This window comes from Salmo trutta, chromosome 18, assembly GCF_901001165.1.
Source record: "Salmo trutta chromosome 18, fSalTru1.1, whole genome shotgun sequence".
In the NCBI taxonomy this organism is placed as follows: Eukaryota; Metazoa; Chordata; class Actinopteri; order Salmoniformes; family Salmonidae; genus Salmo; species Salmo trutta.
In genome coordinates this window covers 30,517,302-30,540,844 of record NC_042974.1, presented here as the reverse complement: position 1 = coordinate 30,540,844, position 23,543 = coordinate 30,517,302, and the positions used below count along the sequence as shown (strand labels likewise).

General features: G+C 44.5%; 1 protein-coding gene across 4 annotated transcripts in view; it reads right to left on the bottom strand.

Moving 5' to 3' along the window:
- The window catches only part of LOC115153175 (ras guanyl-releasing protein 3), a 47,122-nt gene that overhangs the window by 2,604 nt on the left and 20,975 nt on the right, over positions 1-23,543 (bottom strand). For 2 of the 4 annotated variants that reach the window (XM_029698313.1, XM_029698316.1), the window contains exons 3-16: positions 21,719-21,821; positions 14,127-14,189; positions 13,030-13,161; positions 12,798-12,945; positions 12,249-12,422; positions 10,675-10,791; positions 9,857-10,132; positions 9,581-9,661; positions 9,326-9,439; positions 8,832-8,947; positions 7,927-8,074; positions 4,430-4,466; positions 4,156-4,305; positions 3,704-4,062 (exon numbers count right to left, since the gene is read on the bottom strand). In XM_029698313.1, coding sequence (XP_029554173.1) covers positions 3,704-4,062; positions 4,156-4,305; positions 4,430-4,466; positions 7,927-8,074; positions 8,832-8,947; positions 9,326-9,439; positions 9,581-9,661; positions 9,857-10,132; positions 10,675-10,791; positions 12,249-12,422; positions 12,798-12,945; positions 13,030-13,161; positions 14,127-14,189; positions 21,719-21,821 — 2,018 coding nt within the window. Of the gene's footprint in view, positions 1-3,580; positions 4,063-4,155; positions 4,306-4,429; positions 4,467-7,926; positions 8,075-8,831; positions 8,948-9,325; positions 9,440-9,580; positions 9,662-9,856; positions 10,133-10,674; positions 10,792-12,248; positions 12,423-12,797; positions 12,946-13,029; positions 13,162-14,126; positions 14,243-21,648; positions 21,822-23,543 lie in introns of those variants that run through there. The other 2 variants (XM_029698317.1, XM_029698315.1) reach the window with 2 other exon arrangements.

Sequence of the window (23,543 nt, the reverse complement as noted above, 5' to 3'; positions counted from 1 at the left end):
CTGTGAAGAGACACACACACACACACACACACACACACACACACACACACACACACACACACACACACACACACACACACACACACACACAGGGCTGTGGTGGTCATGACATTTTGTCAGCCAGTGATTGTCGTGCAAATAACTGGCAGTCCCACAGTAACCGTTAATTAACATAAACACATTTAGCATCTCCTGGCTTCCACGCAAGTCTAATAAATCTATGTAATTTAGCCTACACCACACAATAAATCCATTATTTGTTTTAGACAGGTCTAAAGAAACATGATATGAAGAAAATGTAGTAAATTTTCAGAATAGCATACTCTGAGTTGTCCTTATGTTAGGCCCTGATGTGGCTAGGCCATATGGCTGTGGGCTACACTAGTTCATATAGCAGACAAGATTTGTTTAGAATTCCGTGGAATTATTTTATAGTATTTAGAGTACAATTGAACATAGCTGAATAAAATAGAAAGGATATTTTCTCCAACCGATTTGAGCGGTTAACAAAGAAACAGGTCCTACCATGTGCTTAATTTAGAGTTATTTATGCAACTTCAATTTGTTTTCAAATGTTGGGGTATATGTTTTGATTTTTAATACCTTCTAACACTACATGATGGGACTCTAAAGATGATTTGAAAAAAGTTGTTTGAAAGGCATAACCTCCTCTTTGTTTTTAGCGCAGGCTACACTGCATTTCATCAATCTCTCATTCACAAATTGAGAAACACTTGATTATGACTCAAATTTCCCGGCGGCATCCCCTTTGTGTGGCCGTAATGCCCCCTAAAAAAATCCATGCCTTTTGCGGCCAGTGGCGGTTGTGCCCTTGGGCTGAGTATGTGGCCATTGTGGCTGTAATACGGTCATCTTAACAGTCCTAACTCTACACATACACACACACAGTAATGTTATGGTATTGTGGATTTATATTGTATGTTTGTAATAATTCAGTAATAATGTAATGTCTTTTGATGTTTTCTTTTATTTACGATGTAGGCGGTTGTGTTTTGATGTAGTTGTTTTAACCATATTTGGACCCCAGGAAGAGTAGCTGCTGCCTTGTCAGCAGATAATGGGGATCATAATAAATACTAAATACAGTATCTCATAATGGGATAAAGCAATATTTGGTAGTGAGTTTTACTGAGGCTCTTAGGATGGAAACCACTTGCAAATATGTTTGATTGAATGTCTAAAAATAGAGGAGCCAGCATGTTCGCAAGTCACCTTCCATCCTTTCATGTATATCCAAATATTCTTGACCTAATAATACTATTAGTGCCTCAGGTTATAACAGCATGATTTGTCTCGATAAAATATTTAACGCCCTGCTTTTGAGCCAAAATATCAGGTCTTTATTTAACCTCTGTAAACTGATGAAAATCTACTTTTTGACACAAGCCACCATCTTTAAAAGAAATGTTCATTGTTGGACATAAAAGACTTTAAAACAACAGGAAATCAGCTTCAAGTGATTTTAATTTTGGACATTTGTGCCCGAATATTCCAGTCATAATAGAGAGACATATGTGATCTTATACAAATAATAATAAATAATAATTGATTGGATTTAGGCCTGTGTAGCGCTTTTCTACCAACTGAGGTACTCAAAGTGCTATACATAGTAGGGGGAAACTCACATCATCCACCATCAATGTGTAGCACCCATCTCAGTGATGCACGGCAACCATTTTTGTGCCAGAACGCTAATTCCACCTCAGCTATCAGGTGGAGAGGTGATATATGCCAATTCGGAAGGAAGGGGATGATTAGGTGGCCATGATGGAATTTAAGCTAGGTTGGGAATTTAGCCATGAAACCAGGGTGAACACCCCAGTGGTCTAGTGGAGGGTATACGCAGGTATGCCCACTTCTTTTTCAGTGGGCATTGCATATAGTACTCACTTCTTAATCCCCACAATGTGTATCACAGTAGTGTAGTGGAGGTATGGGCCGTATCAATAAATAGGGCTGATAGAACAGATCGGAATGTTTAGCTTAAAATGTTGATCAAACTATTATTTCTTCACATTTTAGGTGCAGCAATGTACACACGGTAGTAGGCCTATACGTGAATGTTCCAAAATGCAATTTGCGGAAAACACAGTTCTAAAATACGCACCCCACATGCATGCTGTTTCATGGACAGAGATCGAATTATCCGTTAGAAATGTGGAGGCAATCTTTCTATGGTGGGACTTTGGCTATAGGCTACTTCGAAGCAAGGTAAGACATGCCTCATAACATGAAGTAAAACGATAGGCCAAACCGTCTTCTGGTAGATGGAAAGGCTTTCCCAAAAACCTCTAAATGTTAACTAGCTACAAAGTAGCCCATGCCTTGTTGTCAGAATGATATCATGATGATTATTTGCATTAATCCAGTGGCCATTTATTTTGCGAACTCCATCTCGTGTGCTACACTGCTAATCAAACAATAGTGCTAGGTGCCTGCACACTTGAATTAAAGGGTAATTACTCTCAAAAATCTAAATGTCATAGTTTATCCAGGAACTCACAAGTGGTCTCCTAATGTGGATTAACCATTGTTATGGGCTTAGAACATATCATTTTGATGTTTTTCTGTTTAAAATAGTGTGACTTTGAGAACGAAAACCTGGAAAATGTGGGAAAATCTGAAACCTGTGAACTTTGGACTCAGTTTCAATAGTAGGCCTACTGCACAGTACAGCTTGGGTTGGCCTGACTGTGAAAGACCAATATGGGATTTATCATTTATAGGTCATTCAGAGTGGATGTCACTGTTTCACCACTACAACACTGGAACACCCCTACTCATACAATAAGTGCCATGGGATTTTGAATGACCACAGAGTCAGGACACCCGTTTTAACGTCTCATCCGAAAGACAGCACCCTACGCAGGGCAATGTCCCCAAATGTAATCAAGGATTGAAATGATTATGTTTTAGTCAAATATTATATCTGTTTAGGCTTCTTGCGGTCAATTTGCAGTCTACAAATTATTTGTTTTATTATGATCCGGCCCCCCAACCATCCGTTTAATAAAAAATCAGCCCATGGCTGAATTTAGTTGATGATCACTGATCTAGATACTCCCAATGAATGAAAGAGAAAATGCCCCTCTGTGCCCTGTAACTGAATCCCTTGTTTCCAAGGGGAGGGAAATAAATGAGGCTTTAATAACAAAATATTATAAGGTTGTGAGGCCATAGGTAAAATAGATTCATCATTCACTGTATTAGTCTCCATCCCTGGATCTGACCCGGCCAGGTTATCCATTTGGGGCTTGATAAGAAAACATGTATAACACAATAATAACTGTAAGGCTGTAATTGGGCTTTTATTAGAAAGAAAAAGACAGTCTTCAAACATCCATGAGAGAGGATCAACATGAACAAACAGAATGTGGATAATAACCACTTGGGGGAGAATGGGAGACTCAATGTGACATGTGTTGTGTCACAGATAATTAAAATAACCTTAACCTTCCCTAAAGACACAAAACAATACACACACACACACACACACACACACACACACACACACACACACACACACACACACACACACACACACACACACACACACACACACACACACACACACTCACACAGGTACTCACACTTTCCAACACACAGACCAATATACAGAGATCCCCTGATCCATCTACACACTCAACACACACACATACACACACACCTCAGCAGCAATTACCTTCTCTCTGTGTGGTATTATCCCGTTCTGCACCACCTCTGCAGGTCTGTCCGTCTGCTTTTGGGATTCCCGCCGACCCCTGGGCTCCTCCTGGGCCTCGTTCTCCCAGCGTGCAAAGCCTTTGCTCTTGGAGGCCTGCCGGTGTGGTCGATACTTCATCTTGGGGAAGGTGTGGGAGCCCCCGTCCCCCCAGGTGTGCTCTGGCCACAGGTGCTCCGTCTGCGTGGCCTGGCTGGTGGTGGCCCGCTGTAAACCCACAGAGATCCGCTGGGCCGAGCCCGTCATCAGGGTGATGGACTTATGCTCCAGGTCAGAACCTCCAGGTGTCACCGAGGGGAACTCAAACATCTCGTCCTCATCTGCATGGAGGACAGTATGACAGGAATGAAATACACTGACCAAGACCGTGTTAGTTGAAACGCTGTTGGTGTGTCACTGAAGTGCTGCTGTACCCTTGAAGGTGGGCATGGTGGGGCTGCTGGGTAGAGAGCTGTGGGTCAGGCCTCCAGGGGAGACTCTTCGCAAAGAGGTGGAACGCGGCAGCTTCCTACAGGCCAGTACCAACAGCTCCCTGCACTGCTTATGGCAGTTCACGCCGCAATCTGAAACAGAACACATAACAGTACCGTCAGGCCACAGCCCTCACAGTGCATGTATTGAGAAATCCCAAATGTCTTAAATATGTAGTTCTATACACATGTGAACATTACAGTCCATAGAGCCTACCTTTGCACTTGTATCCCTGTTTGATTATTCCCCAGAGCTAAGAGCAACATGTCCAGAGGGGCAGGAATTGGAGGGAGGTGGAAAAATACAAAGGAATGTTAGGATTTGTAATGTGGAAGCATATTCATGCTGCAAATATGGTCAGAGGGGTCAGTGTAAACCATTGTGTAATACCGTTTTCTTTTTACAATCGCTTTGGTGCAATTTGCACAAACATGTAGTATACTTTCACAACTCTTAGCATAAAATTCAGTAACACTTTATTTGGATAGTCCAGCTGTAGATTCTCTACAGACTGTCAATAACATTTCAACTATCTAGTAACCCTAACTCTAAACTTAACCATTATTCTAAACCTAACTGAAACCATAGCCTGCAGTTACTTATCAACAGATAGTATGGTCATTTGTAGAGCATCTACAGTGCCTTGCAAAGTATTCATCCCCCTTGGCGTTTTTCCTATTTTGTTGCATTACAACCTGCAATTGAAATTGATTTTTATTTGGATTTCTTGTAATGGACATACACAAAATAGTCCAAATTGGTGAAGTGAAATGGAAAAGATGAAAAAGTGATGCGTGCATATGTATTCACCCCCTTTGCTATGAAGCCCCTAAATAAGATCTGGTGCAACCAATTACCTTCAGAAGTCACATAATTAGTTAAATAGAATCCACCTGTGTGCAATCTAAGTGGCACATGATCTGAGTATATATACACACATGTTATGTTCTTAAAGGCCCCAGAGTCTGCAACACCACTAAGCAAGGGGCACCACCAAGCAAGCGGCACCATGAAGACCAAGGAGCTCTCCAAACAGGTCAGGGACAAAGTTGTGGAGAAGTACAGATCAGGGTTGGGGTTTAAAAAAATACCAGAAACTTTTAACATCCCACAGAGCACCATTAAATCCATGATTAAAAAATGGAAATAATATGGCACCTCAGTAAACCTGCCAAGAGAGGGCCGCCCACCAAAACTCACCGACCAGGCAAGGAGGGCATTAATCAGAGAGGCAACAAAGAGACCAAAGAGAACCCTGAAGGAGCTGCAAAGCTCCACAGTGGAGATTGGAGTATCTGTCCATAGGACCACTTTAAGCCGTACACTCCACAGAGCTGGGCTTTACGGAAGAGTGGCCAGAAAAAAGCCATTGCTTAAAGAAAAAAATAAGCAAACACGTTTGGTGTTCGCCAAAAGGCATGTGGGAGACTCACCAAACATATGGAAGGAGGTCCTCTGGTCAGATGAGATTAAAATTGAGCTTTTTGGCCATCAAGGAAAACGCTATGTCTGGCGCAAACCCAACACCTCTCATCACCCTGAGAACATCATCCTCACAGCGAAGCATGGTGGTGGCAGCATCATGCTGTGGGGATGTTTTTCATCGTCAGGGACTGGGAAACTGGTCAGAATTGAAGGAATGATGAATGGCATTAAATACAGGGAAATTCTTGATGGAAACCTGTTCCAGTCTTCCAGAGATTTGAGACTGGGATGGAGCTTCACCTTCCAGCAGGACAATGACCCTAAACATATTGCTAAAGAAACACTCGAGTGGTTTAAGGGGGACATTTAAATGTCTTGGAATGGCCTAGTCAAAGCCCAGACCTCAATCCAATTGAGGATCTGTGGTATGACTTAAATATTGCTGTACACCAGCAGAACCCTTGAACTTGAAGAATGGGCAAAAATCCAGTGGCTAGATGTGCCAAGCTTATAGAGACATACCCCAAAAGACTTGCAGCTGTAATTGCTGCAAATGGTGGCTCTACAAAGTATTGACTTTGAGGGGGTGAATAGTTATGCACACTCAAGTTCAGTTTTTTGTCTTATTTCTTGTTTGTTTCACAAGAAAAATATTTTGCATCTTCAGAGTGGTAGGATGTGGTGTAAATCAAATGATACAAACCCCCCAAAAATCCATTTTAATTCCAGGTTGTAAGGCAACAAAATAGGAAAAATGCCAAGGGGGTGAATACTATCGCAAGCCATTATACAGATGGGAAATCCGGACATTCCAAGTAAAATGTGACCAAAATTCAAAACAGACCATTAAAAAAGCAGTTGTTTCAAAACTCTAAGCACATTTTCAATTGACTAAGTATAACAGACAAAATCAGTCACTTTTTCACCAAACTTAATCAGTGATTCATCTAAAGTAATTGCCTTTCACAAGGCAATGCTCACATTACCTTTGATATGATTTTCTTCTAATTTGTTAAACCCATTTTACTATTACTTAATCCGAATGCTTTTAATTGATAATCACTTTTTTAAAAAATTTTACCCCCTTTTTCTCCCCAATTTCATGGTATCCAATTGGTAGTAGTTCCTGTCTTGTCTCATCGCTGCAACTCCCGTACAGACTCAGGAGAGGCAAAGGTCAAGAGCAGTGCATCCTCCGAAACACAACCCAACCAAGCCGCACTGCTTCTTGACACAACGCACATCCAACCCGGAAGCCAGCCGCACCAATGTGTCGGAGGAAACACCGTACACCTAGCGACCTGGTCAGCTTGCACTGCGCCCGGCCCGCCACAGGAGTCGCTAGTGCGCGCTGAGACAAGGATATCCCTGCCGGCCAAACTCTCCCTAACCCAGCCGCCCCATGGGCCTCCCGGTCATGGCCAGCTGTGACAGAGCCTGGGCTCAAACCCAGAATCTCTAGTGGCACAGCTATGCAGTGCCTTAGACCACTGTGCCACCCGGGAGGAAATTGATAATCACTTAACCATTTGTTAAACCTACTGGTTTATCTACTATAATGTACTATTATGACTTCACAGTATGTTTTACAAAATATATACGGCTTTTGCCTATCAGATTTACTGTTATCAACCTATTGCCTGATCTCCTGGATGATGTTACTAGCCTTTTCCCTGCCTGTACTGTTGCCTTTTTGGAGCCCCTGTGTATGACCCTCTGCCTGCCCCTGGACCCAGCTTCCTGCCTCCTCCTGTGGTCCTGTACAATAAACACCTGCTGCGCCCTGCACTTGATACCAGCTCTCTGTCTCCCATCATCTTCATTACAGGTATTTTTGATGGTGGGGTTTCACACTGCTTTCCTAAAACTGCATTGGCCAATACATGTACTGTACTACTGTGATGTATGCCATTTACATAGCAGGTGTTTTATCAAAAGTGACAAGTGAGTCCACACAATTAAAACCTTTCTTTTTTTTAAGTGACCCCAGTGTAAATCGAAACCACTACTCTGGTGTTGCTAGTGCCGTGCTTTTACTAACTGAGCCACACATTATTGTAAATGAGAACCATGGGGTATCAACTTCAAGGAATAAAGATGGACATCTTCTCTCAGCACTGTATCATTTGGTAGCTGGCTGAGGGCTTGCACTAAGTTGACGGCAATATATAGCACAGAGTTTCTGACAGAAACTACCAGAAAGCCTATACTTTTCTTCCAACCAAAACTGCACTGTGTCTCTGAGCATAAACAGTTCATGTTTCTCACAAGGTGCACAGTCTACATACAAATCCAGCACAGTGCTCGCAGAAGGTAGGCTTCAGATACGTCATCTCCGTAAAGTTGTGGATAAAACCAGGGCCCATTTTACACTGGAGCAAGGGGTTGGCCCTCAGGAAGTAAGCCATCATCTCATCCTTACTAATCAGGCCATCTCTGGAGTGGGGGGGAGAAAGACAAAGAATACAGATAAGAGAATAATACGATGGAGAGAATGACAGCTCTTTTTCTGCAAACATTACAGTAAATCCCAACCCTTATTTCTGTTTTATCCAGACATGGAGAGACCTACAAAAATGCTCTAGATCAGAGACCCAGGTGGTTTGTGGCAGCTCCAGCTGCAGACGTAACTCTGTTGTGACTTCAGAGTGTTTTCCTGCAGATTTACGATAGGAGGTTTGACAATACCAATGACCTCATTCATACTGTAGGTTTGTGTGGTGAGAAATGGGTGATGGCCAGTTATCTTGCTGTGAAATCACAGGGTTTTTAGAACAGCCACAGTTGCAGTCTTATTGCATCTTGCATGCTCGTAACTGCTTTAAAGGCAAATATTAGGCACAATAATCACATTACTGTGTTTGTGTATAAGAGAGAGGGAGAGAGATATGTGGTGCATATGTGAAAGGCAAACAAGGTGAGATGTATGAGGAGATGGGTTAAGTGTGGAAATGTCAAAATGTGGTCGCATGTGTGGAACTTGAGTGTGTGGGTGGGTGCGTGCGTGCTTTTTTGGGTTGGGTGTGTGTGCGTGCGTGCGTGCTCGGTGCCTGTGTGTGTATGAGTGAGAAAGAGGCGATGTGAGAGAGTGTTTGTTAGTGACAGAAAGAGGGAGATAGAAGAGGAGGATGAGGTGACTTAGCTGCGACACTTCTGAAGCTGTCATATTTCAATGGTAGACAGGGTCACTCACTGGTCCTTGTCCAACACACAGAAAGAGTCCAAGAAAGGAAAGTTGGCAGCAATACTCTCAAAGTCCTCCTGAGAGATGTAGCCATCATGGTCATGGTCGTAGTTCCTGAATACAGACTTCCCAGAATAAGACAAAAACAAAGGAGTTCAAATGATTTACAAGCACCAGCAATTATGTGATTCATATTTTAGTAGTTGATGTGAACCATCGTGAAAATGGTTCATATACCTACTCAAATATTTGGTATTGTGACAGAAATAGCCACCGACTGATTCTTGAAGTAATGTATGAGATATTTCTGAATGGGTATCTCATTTTATAGATAATAACATGTTTAAGTGTTGTTGTTTTTTTAACTTAGTTTTCTACTACAATGTAATTTCATCAGTCAATTCGAGTTTCAGTTCAGACCACAGCTAAACTATGTCCTCCTGGACTTTATTCAGGTGCCTTTATTTATGCAGATCAGTGTTACTGTAGTGGAAGCAACTTACATCCACCACCTTCCTGATGTGCTTGTTCACCACATTGGGGTCAGGTTTGGTTGTCACACCTGATGCCCAGTCCAGAGGGGCCATTGGCTTGTTGGGGGTTGTCGGAGAAGTAGGCTGTGGAGTGGGAAAAGATGGAGTGAAGATAGGACCACTCAAGTATCCAATATTATTTATATTCTTTATACATTTTAGTTGATATTTCTAATAACCATTGATCCAACAATGCAGCCTATAGACCCCAACATGGAGACTTACCAAAGACTTTGGGTTCCGTGGTTCCCTTAGCAAGGATAGCTCATATATCTCATCTTCAGTGTAGTAAAGGTCTAGAGAGAGCTGGGGAAATCACTTAAGATTTAACATGTAAATAGACTTAGTGTTTCTGCAATAACGAAGCCGTTTATGATCATGTTACTCTTCTGTATGATCCTACAAAATGTGGTTTGAGACCCACTGAAATGAAAAAGGTGACAGAACAATTAACAAGTCCATTTCCTGTAGACGGGGGACCTTTTAGGCCGGGACACTCACGGTGAGCAGGTAGATGAGGTCCATGTTGGGTTCCACCTGGGCTGCAGCACTCTGAAGGGACACCAGCTCGTTGAAGGTGAGATAGAGCTGCTGCATCTTTACGATGTTCACCTTGTTGTCGTTCACCCAGTCGGGGAAGACCACGTGCACGGCGATCAGGTCCTTCAGGTGGACTCCCAAGATGGGGACCTTGAAGCCTTCGGAGTCTGTGAAGGCCTTGCGGTAAGCACAGTAGTTCCCATTGGAGGAGACCAGCTCCGTCATCTCATTCCAGATCTGATGGGAGGATGGCCGGAAGTAGTGGACAGGATCGATATTAGATACAGCACCGGAAAGCTACAGAGAGAGTGGGCAGTGCCGGGGAAGCTACTCTGAAGATATAGCTTATCAAGCTACCAATTATTTCACACTGGAAGAAGTTAAGCTACATTAAAGCTACCCTTTAAAAAAATGGGGTGGAGTTCCAATAATTCTCTACAACACATGGCAAAAAAGTAATGAACTACTGAAAACACTACCAAGATTTTAATTTAGTTCAACTACCACCAAGCTTCTGCTAAATGTAATTAAATGACATGTGGTTCACACCTCCCCGACACTGAATGTAATATCAAATGGCAGGAAATGAAGACGATACCAATTCTGTGTGGTGTGCTTTCTGAAACCATCACTACATGGCAGTTGATGAATTGACCTAAACTGATCCTTAGCAGATGCTAAATGACTATGGCCATGATCTAAAGTCAATTCAAATGTAGAACCCGATCAGATGATATTAGTGAGGCTGTGACAGAGCACAGGCAGGCGTACGTGCTGACCTTGTTGACCTCGGGTGTCAGATGAGAGTGGGTCTCCTTCAAACGAGAGATTGAGCTGTGGCTCAGACCTCCAACCACGGCCATCAGCGTATTAAAGTTCTGCAGTTGGAGGAGTTTCTGAAGGACGGAGTGGCATGGAACAAAGTGGAAGAGATTGAAGGTAGAGTGAGAGAGATAAATGGAGAGATAGAGAGAAAGAGATAACGAGGAAGAGAAAATAGTGCAAGAAAAAATTACAATAAACAACAAACAAACCTAAAATATATATTTTATTTACCCTCTTTTTCTCCCCTAATTTCGTGGTATCCAATTGCGATCCAATTACGATCTTGTCTCATCGCTGGAACTTCCCAACGGGCTCGGGAGAGGTGAAGGTCGAGTCATGTGTCCTCCGAAACATGACCCGCCAAACCGCGCTTCTTAACACCCACCCACTTAACCCAGCCACACCAATGTGTCGGAGGAAACACCGTCCTACTGACGACCGAAGTCAGCCTGCAGGCACCCGGCCCACCACAAGGAGTCGCTTGAGCACGATGAGCAAAGTAAAGTCCCCCCAGCCAAACCCTTCCCTAACCCGGACGATGCTGGGCCAATTGTGCGCCGCCCTATGGGACTCCCGGTCACGGCCGGTTGTGACACAGCCTGGGAACACACCCGGGTCTGTAGTGACGCCTTAGACCGCTGAACCACTTGTGAGGCCACCTAAAATAACCTTAATTAAAAAAAGTAGCTAAAATATAAACCAACATAAATTGATCTCTTTACACTGTGCTTATGGAATCAATTGCATGAGGGGAAAGTGCTTGAACATCTTATTTAAAAAATGCGAGAAGCTTTACAAAACAACTAAAGAGCCCTCTTGAGTTCAATGGCCACGCTTCTGCATTTAAAGGGTAGGTCATTTCACTGTAGCTGACAGATGACCTGCATAAACAATGGAGGCAGACATGAGCGCTTGTCATTAGTCTTCTGAAGAATTCCTTTATCTAAATCCTGATAGATGATAATGGTAGGGAGAAGCCCCTAGTCTCTGATGAGATTGAGAGGCCTAATAGCATGCATGATGCTTAATGTCTGTTAAAAAATACAGACAATAATTCCCCTTAGACCACTGCACCACTCAGGAGGCTAGTGCTGTACAGTTAATGAGAATTTATGCCTCAATAAATTGCCCTCACCTCCTTTACAATTGCTTGTGTCAGAGTGGGCGGGTTTTACACTCTAAATAGTGAGGAGTTATGGGATATTGGATGTAAGTGGAGAGAATGAAGAAGTGTGAAACAGCACCTCCCCAGCGGTCAGAGCGAGAGAGACAGAGAGAGAACTATTTGCAAATCGTTACAACATGGTATATAGACACATGACATTAGAAATGTCTTTATTCTTTTGGAACTTTTGCGAGTGTAATGTTTACTGTTCATTGTTATTCTTTATTTCACTTTTGTTTATTATCTACTTCACTTGCTTTGGCAATGTTAACATTTGTTTCCCATGCCAATAAATCCTTTGAATAGAGAGAGAGAGAGAGAGAGAGAGAGAGAGAGAGAGAGACACCATCTCTCTCTTCCTACCTGGGCCACATTGATGTATTTGGTGATGACCTCAGCACGGTGTTGGGGTGTCAGCTTACTGAGCACCATGAGCTGAACCCACTGGGACACTCCGTTGAACAAGGCGATGGAGCGCTCCAGCGTTGGGTTGTCCACCAGACAGCCGTGCATCACATAGCTTTGGTAGTCTGTGAACTGGGTTTGGGAGTTGGAGGAAGAGAGAGTTAGTGTACGTGGCATGTACAGTGACGCTGAGTTAATAACACAGACGTCATTGGCATATACAGTGTGCCCTCAATCGCTGGTGAATTTGCACGTGAACTACCCAGCAAATAAAACAAACTGAAATGTAGAGCAAACGTATCTAAGAACATATTCTGTGGTGGTGCGCAATTATCCTGGGGATGAAGTTAGTTGACAGCCAAAGCTTTGTTCTGTAGTTAGTAACAGAACTAAAGGGGGGGTGAAGAGTTCTGTGGAAAAAGCAGGAATGTCACATGGAGGAATGTCACACACAGAGGTTAGATAGGGATGAAAGGGCACGAGTCTTTTTCCATCAGGGACACTCACTGATATCCTCCTGATGGACTTGTACTCCAGGAACGTGAGGTGTTCAGCCAGCTCCATGGGCTCTAGGTGGTCAAAGAGGAGTGAGGCTTTGCCCTTCTTGGCCTGCTTCTTCCTCTGGGTCAGCTTTCTCATCCAGTCATATGACGGGCTAGAACGAAACACACACAATCTGTTGAAACTGGAAACTCTCTACTGACTGCGTGTGTGTGCACGTCCTTGGGTAGTTCCTCACATGGTGGAGATGTCAATGAGTTTGTAGTGTTCCTCACAGCCCAGGTGAGCCGCCACGTCTCTGAACTCCTCAGTGAGACGGATAAGGCCCATGTCCAGGTTAAACTCTGCAGGAAACACCGTAATCCAGTACCTGACACACACACACACACACACACACACACACACACACACACACACACACACACACACACACGGATGGCTGATTTAGCACTAATATGTTGCAGTTATGCAATATGATTACTGTTTGCATGTGGACATTATGGCTGGGCAGTCTGGCTGAACATCATAGTGTGTAACTCCAAGCAACAGTGCCAATAGAATATCAATGATTCACAATGATATCATAGTCTCAGAAGGAAAAGGTAGAGTTGAGGGTACTGACCCTCAACAAGGACTGCCGGGGGCTCCTTGCTCAGTGATTTGTAGTGTGATGTGGCTAAGGGGAGTGGTGAGATGGGCAAGTCCAGCAACCATAGACATAAACGTGGCCTAGATTTTATCAACCCAACAAATCATGTTTCCCTAATGTGGAAATAACAACCATTAACAAGGGAATGGCCATTGTGGTATTCCCCCTTCAGATACAAATTACATGCAAAATATAACATGGACTTTAGTATGGCCCCTCGTTACAGTAGTTAACATTAAATTCAGATGATTTATTTAGTATTTCATTTCATATAAAGGTTGCACACAAAATAATAGGTCACATTTTTTTATGGATTGGAGACGGTGGTAGAGAATTGCTTTAAAGGGGTTACTAGTGAAAATGAGTGTCTGTGTACTCTGTTAAAGATTGCCTGAGGACGTTTTTGGGGTAAATAATAGATCACAAGACTCCTAATTCACTGAATGCTTTCGCCCAAAACAGTATCTCCACTTCAGATGGCAGGCGGCGATCCACATCTCATGAGGACAGCCACTGGCTGTCAATTTTAATGACATCCTCTCATCCCTCATTGCACCAGCCACTCAGTCACAGAGCCCCGAGAGAGGAGCCCACAACACTCCCGGCATTTTCAGCCTAGCAATACAAAACATCTTCAATACTAAAGAGCGCAGAAACTCACTGGTATGTAGTAGTGTTTTCTTTACCTCATTAAATAGCAGATCTTCAGTCTCGTTCTTTGGCACTCATCTCCCTGGCAGTCACGGTATGTGGGGTTGTGTCAAGGACAGTTTAGCACTTTTTGGAGACGGTGTCCCAAGCCCTATTACAAATGGACACACATTCCACATTTCCAACAACCCCAAAAAAATACAACAATAAAACAGCATCTTTCATGACAAGCAGCTGTACATTTATCAGTTGGACAAAATGTCTCTAATGAAGAATAACTAAAGTGTTCAAAGAGGAATGCCCAGTATGTGGAAATATAAAAACAATGAAAGGTCTGGCCATGTTATGAACCTCTCCACCATTGCATGTGAGCATTCTCTAAATAATTGTCACTTGCCATTGTTTTTCCTCCTCGAACAGTTGAAATATACAGGTAACTGCCAAAATAAAGGAAACACTTGAGAAATGAGGGATACAAAGTATATTGAAAGCAGGTCCTTCCACACAGGTGTGGTTCCTGAGTTAATTAAGCAGTTAACATCCCATCATGCTTAGGGTCATGTATAAAAAAATTCCCACCATCAACAAAACACCAAATTAAGGATTCTTATAGTGGAAGAATTATGTTGCATGCCTCGAGTTCCAGACACTTGTAGAATCTATGCCAAGGCGCATTAAAGCTGTTCTGGCGGCTTGTGGTGGCCCAACGCCCTATTAAGACACATCATGTTGGTGTTTCCATTATTTTGGCAGTTACCTGTAGCTCTTAGAAGTAGCTTTGGAGAGGCCTTGGGCAGGGAGCCAGGTCTGGAGCGCAGCCTGCCTACTATCACTTTCAAAAGGAACCCAGCTATTTCTCTGCCCAGGATATAGTCACAACCATGCAGCAGAGAAGACTAACCTCTGCCTTCTTTGTGGTACTATGCAACACTCCCAGAATGGAGGGTCAGGATGGATGCTTATTGGATGTATACATGACTGTGGAAACCTTCTCTCCAGGACACTGAAAAATATATTCTCATGGGCTGACTTACAAAATGAGGAGGCCATTCAATGAGGTATACATTAGGTCTAGGAGCTAAAAATACATCTCAGCAACAGTTGAAGGACAACGATAAGTACTGTATATTTTGTTGGGTTAATGCAAAAGCAAAAAGTGAGAGAAAGGGCAGAATAGTGCCTTTGTATTCTGTCACATGAAGAGGCTCTCTGCTCTGGCTCTACTCTGAGGCAGCTTCATACCGCATGGAGAAGGTAAGATTTTCTGCAAACTGGTCCCAGGTTAGATATTTGTAGCACTTTCCTTACGGTTAGGTTAGGATTGGAGGTAAGGTAATGGCTAATCTGATTATAGATCTGCAAATAGGGGAATCTTTCATCAGGAGCACCACAGCCATTACTCCAACCAGCAGCAGGGAAAACATTTACATTTAAGTCATTTAGCAGACGCTCTTATCCAGAGCGACTTACAAATTGGTGCATTCACCTTATGATACCCAGTGGAACAACCACTTTACAATAGTACATCTATATATTTTTTGAGGGGGAGGGTAGGGGGGGAGGGTTAGAAGGATTACTTAATCATATCCCAGGTATTCCTTAAAGAGGTGGGGTTTCAGGTGTCTCCGGAAGGTGGTGATTGACTCCGCTGTCCTGGCATCGTGAGGGAGCTTGTTCCACCATTGGGGTGCCAGAGCAGCGAACAGTTTTGACTGGGCTGAGCGGGAACTGTGCTTCCGCAGAGGTAGGGAGGCGAGCAGGCCAGAGGTGGATGAACGCAGTGCCCTTCTTTGGGTGTAGGGACTGATCAGAGCCTGAAGGTACGGAGGTGCCTTTCCCCTCACAGCTCCGTAGGCAAGCACCATGGTCTTGTAGCAGATGCGAGCTTCAACTGGAAGCCAGTGGAGTGTGCGGAGGAGCGGGGTGTGGTGAGAGAACTTGGGAAGGTTGAACACCAGACGGGCTGCGGCGTTCTGGATGAGTTGTAAGGGTTTAATGGCACAGGCAGGGAGCCCCGCCAACAGCGAGTTGCAGTAATCCAGACGGGAGATGACAAGTGCCTGGATTAGGACCTGCGCCGCTTCCTGTGTGAGGCAGGGTCGTACTCTGCAAATGTTGTGGAGCATGAACCTACAGGATCGGGTCACCGCCTTGATGTTATCGGAGAACGACAGGGTGTTGTCCAGGGTCACGCCAAGGCTCTTAGCACTCTGGGAGGAGGACACAATGGAGTTGTCAACCGTGATGGCGATATCATGGAACGGGCAGTCCTTCCCCGGGAGGAAGAGCAGCTCCGTCTTGCCGAGGTTCAGCTTGAGGTGGTGATCCGTCATCCACACTGATATGTCTGCCGACATGCAGAGATGCGATTCGCCACCTGGTTATCAGAAGGGGAAAGGAGAAGATTAATTGTGTGTCGTCTGCGTAGCAAGGATAGGAGAGACCATGTGAGGATATGACAGAGCCAAGTGACTTGGTGTATAGCGATAATAGGAGAGGGCCTAGAACTGAGCCCTGGGGGACACCAGTGGTGAGAGCACGTGGTGCGGAGACGGATTCTCGCCACGCCACCTGGTAGGAGCGACCTGTCAGGTAGGACGCAATCCAAGAATGAGCTGCGCAGGTGATGCCCAACTCGGAGAGGGTGGATAGGAGGATCAGATGGTTCACAGTATCAAAGGCAGCAGATAGGTCTAGAAGGATGAGAGCAGAGGAGAGAGAGTTAGCTTTAGCAGTGTGGAGAGCCTCCGTGACACAGAGAAGAGCAGTCTCAGTTGAATGACCAGTCTTGAAACCTGACTGATTTGGATCAAGAAGGTCATTCTGCGAGAGATAGCAAGAGAGCTGGCCAAGGACAGCACGCTCAAGAGTTTTGGAGAGAAAAGAAAGAAGGGATACTGGTCTGTAGTTGTTGACATCGGAGGGATCGAGTGTAGGTTTTTTGAGAAGGGGTGCAACTCTCGCTCTCTTGAAGACGGAAGGGACGTAGTCAGCGGTCAAGGATGAGTTAATGAGCGAGGTGAGGTAAGGGAGTAGGTCTCCCCGGAAATGGTCTGGAGAAGGAGGAGGGGATAGGGTCAAGCGGGCAGGTTGTTGGGTGGCCGGCCGGCCATCACAAGTCGCAAGATTTCATCTGGAGAGAGAGGGGAGAAAGAGGTCTAAGCATAGGGTAGGGCAATGTGAGCAGGACCAGCGGTGTCGTTTGACTTAACAAACGAGGATCGGATGTCGTCAACCTTCTTTTCAAAATGGTCATCCGCAGAGAGGGAGGAGGGGGGGGGAGGATTCAGGAGGGAGGAGAAGGTGGCAAAGAGCTTCCTAGGGTTAGAGGCAGATGCTTGGAGGAGGGAGTGAAAAGATGCCAGGTCCGCAGGGAGGCTAGTTTTCCTCCATTTCCGCTCGGCTGCCCGGAGCCCTATTCTGTGAGCTCGCAATGAGTCATCAAGCCACGGAGCAGGAGGGGAGGACCGAGCCGGCCGGGAGGATAGGGGACATAGAGAGTCAAAGGATGCAGAAAGGGAGGAGAGGAGGGTTGAGGAGGCAGAATCAGGAGATTGGTTGGAGAAGGGTTGAGCAGAGGGAAGAGATGATAGGATGGAAGAGGAGAGAGTAGCAGGAGAGAGAGAGCGAAGGTTGCGACGGCGCAATACCATATGAGTAGGGGTAGAGTGAGTAGTGTTGGAGGAGAGCGAGAGGGAAAAGGATACACGATACAAGTAGTGGTCGGAGACTTGGAGGGGAGTTGCAGTGAGATTAGTAGAAGAACAGCATCTAGTAAAGAGGTCAAGCGTATTGCCTGCCTTGTGAGTAGGGGGGGACGGTGAGAGGGTGAGTTCAAAAGAGGAGAGGAGTGGAAAGAAGGAGGCAGAGAGAAATGAGCCAAAGGTAGACGTAGGGAGGTTAAAGTCACCCAGAATTGTGAGGGGTGAGCCATCCTCAGGAAAGGAACTTATCAAGGCGTCAAGCTCATTGATGAACTCTCCAAGGGAACCTGGAGGGCGATAAATGATAAGGATGTTAAGCTTGAATGGGCTAGTGACTGTGACAGCATGGAATTCAAAGGAGGAGATAGACAGATGGGTCAGGGGAGAAATAGAGAATGTCCACTTGGGAGAGATGAGGATTCCAGTGCCACCACCCCGCTGACCAGATGCTCTCGGGGTATGCGAGAACACGTGGTCAGACGAGGAGAGAGCAGTAGGAGTAGCAGTGTTTTCTGTGGTAATCCATGTTTCCGTCAGCGCCAAGAAGTCGAGGGACTGGAGGGTAGCATAGGCTGAGATGAACTCTGCCTTGTTGGCCGCAGACCGGCAGTTCCAGAGGCTGCCGGAGACTTGGAATTCCACGTGGGTTGTGCGCGCTGGGACCACCAGGTTAGAGTGGCAGCGGCCATGCGGTGTGAAGCGTTTGTGTGGCCTGTGCAGAGAGGAGAGAACAGGGATAGACAGACACATAGTTGACAGGCTACGGGAGAGGCTACGCTAATGTAAAGGAGATTGGAATGAAAATTAACTAAACAACTGGGGAAGCGAGAGAGCAGGGCCTCCCTCACTAACCATTCACTGAAACACTCAAATATAACTTTTCCAACTTCCACTTTAGAAATTATAATTGATGTAAACTACAGTGGTTCAATGTTTCCAGGAATAGGCTCAAACTTAGTTTATTCAGCTAGATAACTTGGTACAGTATTCTTCCGTGAAACCCACCCAGTGCACCGTGTCCTATGACGCCGTAGCTAACTAGCATGCTAGCATCCAATAACACACAGTTAGCACCAATACTTGGTTACAACAAACTATCAATGGATCATTCGTGTCCGTGTCGATCGGGTTCATCAGTGGAGAGGCCTGACGCCAGGCGTTGTAATATCTCAGGGTGTCTTTCCAGAAGCAAAGACATCGAACCACTTAGTGGTATGGAGTCTCCAGGAAAACACTGTCCAGGACCATGCTAACTGAATCAGATTCAAATGCACAGTCAAGGCACACTAAGTAAAAATCATAAAGAGGAATGGAACGCTAATAGCTATTGAATCGATCCAGGTTGCTATTCCTTTGAAGCGGTTCTCTATCTCGAACTTTGCTCTGAAATGCATTTGCACTTAACACGTCTTATTCTTCCAGTAGTTTTGATAGGACAATCTGCCTTAACCCAGAGCTGTGCGATCAACCAATCATAATTGGTTGCTAGAAATGACAAACAGTTGACTGATATACTATCCCTCAAAATAAACAAGATATTTTGTATACTCAGGAAAAGTCACTCAGGGTTAGTCAGTGTCCACCCAGAAAATACATTTGGCACAGTCAGGGAACACAGCATTCCATAGCTCCCATATTACAATATATACTCTGCCATATCTGAAATTTGCATCCTGTAGTACAAACTCAAAAAAGTTCTGGGACACTGTAAAGTCCACGGAGAATAAGAGCACCTCCTCCCAGCTGCCCACTGCACTGAGGCTAGGAAACACTGTCTCTACCAATAAATCCACAATAATTGAGAAATTCTATAAGCATTTTTCTATGGCTGGCCATGCTTTCCACCTGGCTACCCCAACCCCGGTCAACATCCCTGCGCTCCCCACAGCAACTTGCCCAAACCTCCCCCACTTCTCCTTCACCCAAATCCAGATAGCTGATGTTCTGATAGAGCTGCAAAATCCGGACCCATACAAATCAGCCGGGCTACACAATCTGGAACCTCTCTTTCTAAAATGATCTGCCGAAATTATTGCAACCCCTATTACTAGCCTGTTCAACCTCTCGTATCGTCTGAGATTCCCATAGATTGGTAAGCTGCCGCGGTCATCCCCCCCTTCAAAGGGGGAGACACTCTAGACCCAAACTGTTACAGACCTATATCTATTCTACCCTGCCTTTCTAAGGTCTTTGAAAGCCAAGTTAACAAACAGATTACCGACCATTTCGAATCTCTCCGTACCTTCTCCGCTATGCAATCTGGTTTCAGAGCTGGTCATAGGTTCACCTCATCCACGCTCAAGGTCCTAAATGATATCATAACCGCCATCGCTAAGAGACATTACTGTGCAGCCGTATTCATCGACCTGGCTAAGGCTTTCGACTCCGTCAATCACAACATTCTTATTGGCAGACTCAACAGCCTTGGTTTCTCAAATGATTGCCTCGCTTGGTTCACAAACTACTTCTCCGATAGAGTTCAGTATGTCAAATCGGAGGGCCTGTTGTCCGGACCTCTGGCAGTCTCTATGGGGGTGCCACAAGGTTCAATTCTCTGGCCGACTCTCTTCTCTGTATACATCAATGATGTCGCTCTCACTGCTGGTGATTCTTTGATCTACGCAGACGACACCATTCTGTATACCTCTGGCCCTTCGTTGGACACTGTGTTAACTAACCCCAGATGAGCTTCAACGCCATACAACTCTCCTTCTGTGGCCTCTAACTGCTCTTAAACGCAAGTAAAACTAAATGCATGCTCTTCAACCGATCGCTGCCCACACCTGCCCGCCCGTCCAGCATCACTACTCTGGACGGTTCTGACTTAGAATATGTGGACAACTACAAATACCTAGGTGTCTGGTTAGACTGTAAACTCTCCTTCCAGACTCACATTAAATATCTCCATTCCAAAATTAAATCTAGTATCGGCTTCCTATTTCGCAACAAAGCATCCTTCACTCATGCTGCCAAACATACCCTCGTAAAACTGACCATCCTACTGATCCTCGACTTCGGCGATGTCATTTACAAAATAGCCTCCAACACTCCACTCAACAAATTGGATCACAGTGCCATCCGTTTTGTCACCAAAGCCCCATATACTACCCACCACTGCGACCTGTGTGATCTCGTTGGCTGGCCTTCGCTTCATACTTGTCGCCAAACCCACTGGCTCCAGGTCATCTACAAGTCTCTGCTAGGTAAAGCCCCGCCTTATCTCAACTCACTGGTCACCATAGCAGCACCCACCCGTAGCACACGCTCCAGCAGGTATATCTCACTGCTCACCCCCAAAGCCAATTATTCCTTTGGCCGCCTCTCCTTCCAGTTCTCTGCTGCCAAAGACTGGAACGAACTACAAAAATCTCTGAAGCTGGAGACTCTTACCTCCCTCACTAGCTTTAAGCACCAGCTGTCAGAGCAGCTCACAGATCACTGCACCTGTACATAGCTCATCTGTAAATAGCCCATTCAATCTACCTCATCCCCATACTGTTATTTATTTATTTATCTTGCTCCTTTGCACCCCAGTATCTCAACTTGCACATTCATCTTCTGCACATCCTACCATTCCAGTGTTTAATTGCTATATTGTAATTACTTTGCCACCATGGCCTATTTATTGCCTTACCTCTCTTATCCTACCTCATTTGTACATGCTGTATATAGATTTTTCTACTGTATTATTGATTGTATGTTTGTTTATTCCATGTGTAACTCTGTGTTATTTTATGTGTCAAACTGCTTTGCTTTATCTTGGCCAGGTCGCAGTTGCAAATGAGAACTTGTTCTCAACTGGCCTACCTGGTTAAATAAAGGTGAAAAGAATATATATATATCTAAACACTACCAGAAAGGCTTTAAATGGCGTATGATGACTGTTCTTTGTTGGTCTGGTGAGAATCCACATGGAAGGATATATCATGAGCAGCTTCCCGGCCAGCTCTGTGGACGTGACATACCAGCGATGCATCAGCAGCAGGGTGCGAGGGAGCTGGTTGGACTGCAACTCCCCATTGTCATCTGTGGAGAGGGATCACACCATAGAAAAGGAACAATGAGAACACATCTACACTGAGTGTACAAAACATTAGAAACACCGTCTCTATCCATGACATAGACTGACCAGGTGAATGTAGGTGAACGCTATGATCCCTTATTGATGTCACCTGTGTAGATGAAGTGGAGGAGACAGATTAACTTCTTGGTGACAGGGGGCAGTATTCAGAAATTCAGATGAATAACGTGCCCAAATTTAACTGCCTGCTACTCGGGCCCAGAAGGTAGGATATGCATATTATTAGTAGATGTGGATAGAAAACACTCTGAAGTTTCTAAAACTGTTTGAATGATGTCTGTAAGTATAACAGAACTCATATGGCAGGCAAAAACCTGAGAGAAAATCCAACCAGGAAGTGGCTTGTAGTTTTTCTATCTAATCCCTATTCAAACTACAGTGTCTGTGGGGTCATTTTGCACTTCCTAAGGCTTCCACTAGATGTCAACAGTCTTTAGAACATTGTTTTATGCTTCTACTGTTACTGGGCAGAGAATAGGAGCTGACTCAAGCCTGGGACAAACGAGATGTTTACTGCGCCGGCACACAGCTGCGCCGGCACGCCCTTCCTTCTTTTTCCTCTGTTATGAATACGCTATTGTCCGGTGGGAATATTATCGAAGATTTATGTTAAAAAGACCCTAAGGATTGACAAAGATCAGCAAAGGTAAGTGAAGATTTATAATACTAATTCTGAGTTCAGTTGACTCCAGAACTTGGCGGGTAACTGTAAAGCTTGCTTTGATGGCTGAGCTCTGTACTCAGAATATTGAAAAATGTGCTTTCGCCGTAAAGCTATTTTAAAATCTGACACAGCAGTTGCATTAAGGAGAAGTGTATCTATAATTATTTCAATAACTGTTGTAAATTTTATCAACGTTTATGATGAGTATTTTTGTAAATTGATGTGCTCATTCACCGGAAGTTTTGGAGGGAATACATTTTCTGAACATCACGCGCCAATGTAAAATGGGGTTTATGGATATAAATATGACCTTTATCGAACAAAACATACATGTATTGCGTAACATTGAGTCCTGGGAGTGTCATCTGATGAAGATCATCGAAGGTTAGTGATTAATTTTAGCTGTATTTCTGGTTTTTGTGACGCCTCTCCTTGCTTGGAAAATGGCTGTGTGGTTTTCCTTGTTTAGGCGCTGTCCTAACATAATCTAATGTTATGCTTTCGCCGTAAAGCCTTTTTGAAATCGGACACTGTGGTTGGATTAAGGAGAAGCTTATCTTTAAAATGGTGTATAATACTTGTATGTTTGAGAAATTTGAATTATGAATTTGCCGCCCTGCTATTTCACTGGCTGTTGATAGTGTGTACCACGGGTGGGACGCTAGCTGTCCCAGATATCCCAGAGAGGTTAAAGATGGATTTTTAAGCCTTGAGACATTTGAGACATGGATTGTGTATGCGTGAGATTCAGAGGGTGAATGGGCAAGGCAAAAGATTGAAGTGCCTTTGAATGGGGTATGGTAGTAGATGGCAGGCACACCGGTTTGAGTGTATCAAGAGCTGCAACGCTGCTGGGTTTTACACGCTCAACAGTTTCCCGTGTGTATCAAGAATGGTCCACCACCCAAAGGACATCCAGCCAACTTGTCACAACTGTTGGAAACCTTGGAGTCAACATGGGCCAGCAACCCTGTGGAACGCTTTCGACACCTTGTAGAGTCTA